This window comes from Lactuca serriola, chromosome 9 (assembly GCF_051521515.1).
Source record: "Lactuca serriola cultivar US96UC23 chromosome 9, Lser_US96UC23_V15, whole genome shotgun sequence".
NCBI classification, from domain to species: Eukaryota; Viridiplantae; Streptophyta; class Magnoliopsida; order Asterales; family Asteraceae; genus Lactuca; species Lactuca serriola.
The window spans coordinates 88549023-88554563 of NC_136416.1; the positions used below are offsets into that span (position 1 = coordinate 88549023).

The following is a 5541-nucleotide window of genomic DNA, read 5'->3' on the forward strand; positions in this document are numbered from 1 at the left end:
GATCGAAGATGTGAGGAAAAATCAAATGAAGGGTGGTCGGATGATGAGTACACGCAACGAAAAACTGCTTTTAATCCATGGTATTGTATTCCTTCTATTCCTGATTGTCCAGGACCTATTCTTGAACCTAGACCATTTCACAGTTTAGGTCCGAATGATAAATTATTTGTCAATCAAACCTATAACACCAAAAAGGAGCTAGCATTTGTTGTTAAATTCAAAGCCGTTAGAGAAAAGTTTCAGATAAAGGTTGAAAAATCTTCAAAATCTCGGTACCAGGTTGTTTGTATGCAAGAAAACTGTCATTGGTGTTTATACGCATGTGTCATTAAAGGAACAGAAATATTTGAAATTAAGACGTTTAATGACGAGCATACATGTTCTTCATTGCTTATACACCCAAATCATAGGCAAGCAAATAGCGAAGTTGTGGGAACCATAATACATAACATTATGGGTCAAGGAAGTTTGAGAGTTTGGAAGCCTAATGATATATATAGAGATATGAATGCTTTGCTACAAATAAATATGAGTTATTCACAAGCGTGACATGCTAGAGAATTTGCTTTGGGATTGATGATGGGGACCCCCGAAGAAAGTTTCTCCAAACTTCCAATTTATTTTCACAATCTGAAGAAACATAATCTTGGTACTGTGGCGTACATAAAAACTGATTCGGATGATCGTTTTGAGTATTGCTTTTTTGCTATTGGATGCGCGGTAATATATTTTTAAATATATTTGCTATTATCTTAAATGTTTATAAACAATTTATATTGTTGATATATTAATGGTTTTTATATTGTTGTCGCAGATACGTGCTTTCAGAGAGTGTTGTAGAAAAGTTATTATTATGGATGGTGCTCATTTGAAGGGAAAGTACTAAGGCACCATCTTGCATGCAGTAGCCATGGATGGCAACAATCAGATCTTGCCTATTGGGTATGGAATTTGCCCAAAAGAGACTACAGATTCTTGGACATGGTTTCTTGAAAAACTACATGAATGCATTGGTGATGTGGAAGGTCTGACAATGGTCAGAGATAAAGCACCCGTAATTGTTGTAAGTATTCAAAATGTTTTTCCAAATGCTCAACATGGATTGTGTGGTTTTTATCTAATAGGAAACATAGTCCAAACCTTTGGAAAAAACAAAAAAACAGCAATTTTGTTTTGGAAGCTGGTAAGAGCTTACAAAACCACTAAGTTTGAATTCTATTGGGGGAGACTTCGTAATATAAGAGATGATGTAGCGACATATCTCAGTCAAATTCCACGTGAGAAATGGACCAGAGCGTATTGCCCTACCACGAGGTATGATTATATGACCTCAAATAGTGCGGGGTCCATGAATGTTGTATCAAATAAAGCAAGGAAGTTATCTATATTACCACTTCTTGAGTTCTTTCGTGCACTTATGCAGAAATGGCTTTACAAACGGCGGATGGCTGCAGGTATGATTATGTTAAATTTTAAATTATATGATAAATGTCATATATAATAATATATGTTTGCTTTAACAGAAAAAAGTACAACAATACTTACGAAATGGGTTGAAGATATGGTTAAAAAAAATAAAGAGGGGATTCAAGGATGGTTGGTATCCGGTGTTAACAATACAACATATCAAGTGCATGACTTCAAAAGTGGCGGCATAGTGAATTTGAGGGAAAAGACTTGTTCTTGCAGATATTGGCAACTAACTGGTTTGCCATGTGGTCATGTGATAATGGTTTTAACGCACTTGAAAAACGATTATTGTGGGCATATGACTATAGATGCTTATAAAATTGATACATATTGAAGAACGTACGAACATGCCGTATACCCTCTTTCAGAACTTAGTGATTGGGAGGTTCTGGATGACCTTATGGTTGTTAAGCCTCCTTTGATTGGATTTAATTTAAGTGCCACTCCAAATAGATGTGAAAGAAAATATTTTAAATTTTATTTAAAATTGACAAGCTTGATTGGATTTAATTTAAGGCATTGTTTGGCACGCCACAACTAGCTTTAATTAATTATAGAAACACATATTCTTACATGTCCTTTTATATAATTCTATATATTTCAACTAGCTTATCAGCTAGTTTTACCAAACGTTATTTTTTATCAGCTAGCTTTTCAGCTATTAGCTAGTTTTTTATTTAACAGCTAGCTTTTCAGCTTATCATAAAAGAAAATTTTGGGACTCATCCTTTTATCATAAAAGAAATTTTCGTTGATTCTTAAACGAAAATTGGAAATCTGCTTCGCAATTTCTTCTTCCGTTCTCAAACTTCAACTAATAGGTATTTTCGATTAGTCCTCTAGTTCAAAATAAGAGCAATACATTTTGTAAAACAATGAAAGTTTATATTTTGAGACGAGTAAGAAAATTCGGTTTGAAATTTTCATGATTTTACGGTTTTTATATAGAGTATTGATGATATCAATGATGGGATATTATGTTTATCTCTAAAAAAGAGTGTGCTTTGTAATTACAATGCTAAAAATTAAAATAAAGGAGACACTAATGCTATTAAATCATGCATTGAAGATTAAAAACTATCATTTAAACATAAAACAAAATCGCTAAAAATATAAATATCAGTGAGACAACTCCATTACAAAACCATATAAAAAACATAAACTATTGTCCATAGCAACAAACAACCAAAATATCACCAAAAAGAAAGAAAGCACCATAAAGTTTCAACACCCAAACCTCAATCATCTAATCAAAAAGTCCAAATCCCATGTCATCATCACTAGCCTCTGCCTCCTCTTCCTTCTTCTCTTCCACCGGAGCAGCAGCAGTAGCAGCCGGAGCACCACCAGAAGCAGCAGCAGCAGCCGGAGCAGCAACAGCAAACTTGCTCGGATCCTAAAACATTTCCCAAACAAAATTCAATCAAAACTAAAAAATATCAAAATTTAAGGAGAAGAAAGAAAACAAGAATCCGGAATCATGAACATACAGCAAGATACTCCTTCACTTTATCAGCAAGTGGGAAAGTGTAGTCAGTTGCAACAGCAATAGACAAAGCATTCTTGTAGCCATTGATGAGCATGTGTGGAGCTGCAGCAATGGTGGGGTAGTGGATGGCCAAAGCAAGAGATGTAACCATGGAGACACCAAGAGCGAACTTTTCAATCAAGTCTTCTTCAGTCAAATCAAGAACCTCGGGACTGAATACAGATCCATTGTCGTAAACAGTAAGAACAACAAGCCCATATGAGAATGGCCTGATGCCAAGCTTGGCTAGAAGTGCAGCTTCAGAAGATCCGACCTTGTCTCCCTTCTTGATGAGCTCAACAGGGGTGATGATTTCAACAGTTCCCTTGTTAATCTTAGTCGGAATGTTAAGAACCTACAGAGGTTGTTAAGGTTTGAAGTTAGAAACATTTTGAAGATGAAACGATGATGATGATAATGGAAGGGGTTTGCGATGTGTTGTAACCTGGAAGAAAGAAGTCTGAGATGGATCGAGACCAGTGTTGCCGGGTGGAACAACCACATCCACCGGAGCCACCAGTCCAACACGAGCAGGAGCTCCGACCTTGTACTTCGCAACCTCTTCACTGACTTCCTTCAAGTCACCTTTTGTGAAGATCAGACCGACATTTCCCTAACATTGTGAATACGAAGATATAAGTTACAAGTGAATCGATAACATTTCCCTAAAATCAAAGAACAATTGATATCGATTGGAGCAATGGACAACATAAGCATTTAGAAACGGATTATTTTGGGAGAAGAACGTTCATTAATCATGTAAATCGGAAACATAATTTCGAGAAATATACAATCGTTTTTTTACAGAGATTAATCAGTACTGAAACAGATCTAATTAGGTTTTATTTACAGAATTTGTTAACTAAACAGATAGTTTAATCACAATTAACAATACAGAAGTAGAAATCGGGACAAGTGAGGTTCAACTTACAATAAGGAGAGGGATGAGATTGAGGTAGGCCTTGTTTCCGGTTTTCTCGGAATGCATCCTGATTGAACGCTTCATCATGGTATTCTTCCCCATCAGGATAACAGAATCCCCTCGAAGACCATGACGAATGTTCTGAAGTTGCTTGGAACCGACATTATCGGCGGCAGAAACAAGGACTTGAGTGTAGTCATCAAGAAGCTGGCAGAGCTTCTGATCGTAAGCAATCTTCTTATCGGCTTTTGAAACTTTGCCCATTTTAGTGAAACTGAAGAAAGAAACTAAACCCTAAATGAATGGAAGAGATGATAGTGGTTTACAAAACCGAGGGCCAAGACAGAGCGGTGATGGTGCTAAGCCAAGGCGGACAGCGGCGGCGCCGTCTCTTTAACCTCTTCTATTCAGTTTGTGGTAGAGGAGGGGAGAAGATGAGCTCTGTAAAACCTAGTTTGCTATGAAGAATGGGCGATGCTCTTGGGTTCTGGTTTTATACAAAGCCGCAACTGAAAACCTAATTTGCTTAATGGGCTGTAGAAGATACAGGCCATGAAATCACATGTGGGCTGAATTAAAACACAGATGAAATGAGATATGCCTAGTTCATGATTTTAGGGTTTTATTAAAAAAATATTCATTTTATTGTTTTTCAATATAAGTAAAAAAAAAATTAAAACGGTGGAGATATTATTATAAAAAATAAATAAGCAAGAAAAGACACATTGTAGTAAAATTGTAGCGGAATAAGGTTATGAAGTCAATAACTCCAACTAATCTTGATTTTACTACATATTACAAATCCAAAAAAAAATACTCTATAAACAATATCATCAAAAAAAGTAGTTTCCTATGGGTAGTTGTTCCAAAAATCAAGGAATTTCGGAGATTCCAAAGAAACCAAAAGGAAGTTGTTTTCACTGCATCAAAGGCCTTACATTGTACACCTCTCAACGTAACATGGTCTGACCACGTAATAAAAAGTGAACAGAAATTTGATCCGGAATCTGAATACCCACAAATAGCAATATGCGCCCAGATCTCAATCAGCTCGGTACAACCTGCAAAAAGGTGCCTAGTAGTCTCAACTGTACAGGAACATATGTGGCATAAGATCGAATTCACAATAATTCCTATGTGAGATAGTCTCTCTAGTGGGAATATGAGAACATATTGGGAATTTCAATATAGGAAATTAATTTATAACAATTCCAAAATAAATATTAGGATATTTTAAAAAATAAAATATTTTAATACCAATAGAAAATAAATTTTAATGAGAGTATGTCAATTAGGTTTTATAGAAATTAATATTGTAAGTATTATATTGGTATATGAATAATATTAAAGCAAGTTGTAAATTTTGGTTCATATAATACTATATGTTGGTTTGGTCCAAATTACATTTTCAAGCCAGCTCACATTTTTGTATAAATTTATGTATATGATTGGTCCAAAGATATAGCAGGCCATAGTGAAAAGAAAAAATTGACTCCCAAGGTCATAAATATAACAAAAATAATTCGATATAGACCCACCGTTATAAACTCACAAAATTCACTATTAGTATTAAAAAAAAAACACATATATGACCACAACATTACAAAAACAACCAATTTAA

The 5541-nt window shown here is 35.1% G+C and overlaps 2 protein-coding genes across 2 annotated transcripts; one reads left to right on the plus strand and one right to left on the minus strand.

The window, feature by feature from the left end:
* The first annotated feature begins 910 nt into the window (after positions 1-910).
* LOC145075923 (uncharacterized) lies at positions 911-1804 on the plus strand. Its single transcript, XM_079021989.1, has 2 exons — positions 911-1454; positions 1524-1804. The coding sequence occupies exons 1-2, from the start codon at positions 911-913 to the stop codon at positions 1802-1804; spliced, it is 825 nt and encodes a 274-aa protein (XP_078878115.1).
* Positions 1805-2553: 749 nt separating this feature from the next.
* On the minus strand, positions 2554-4382 carry LOC145072085 (large ribosomal subunit protein uL10-like). The gene is made up of 4 exons (XM_079018453.1): positions 3930-4382; positions 3444-3611; positions 2961-3353; positions 2554-2866 (listed from the first exon to the last, which is right to left on the minus strand). Exons 1-4 carry the CDS (start codon positions 4182-4184, stop codon positions 2717-2719), a joined length of 966 nt encoding a protein of 321 aa, XP_078874579.1. The 5' UTR covers positions 4185-4382; the 3' UTR covers positions 2554-2716.
* Between the last annotated feature and the right edge of the window lie 1159 nt (positions 4383-5541).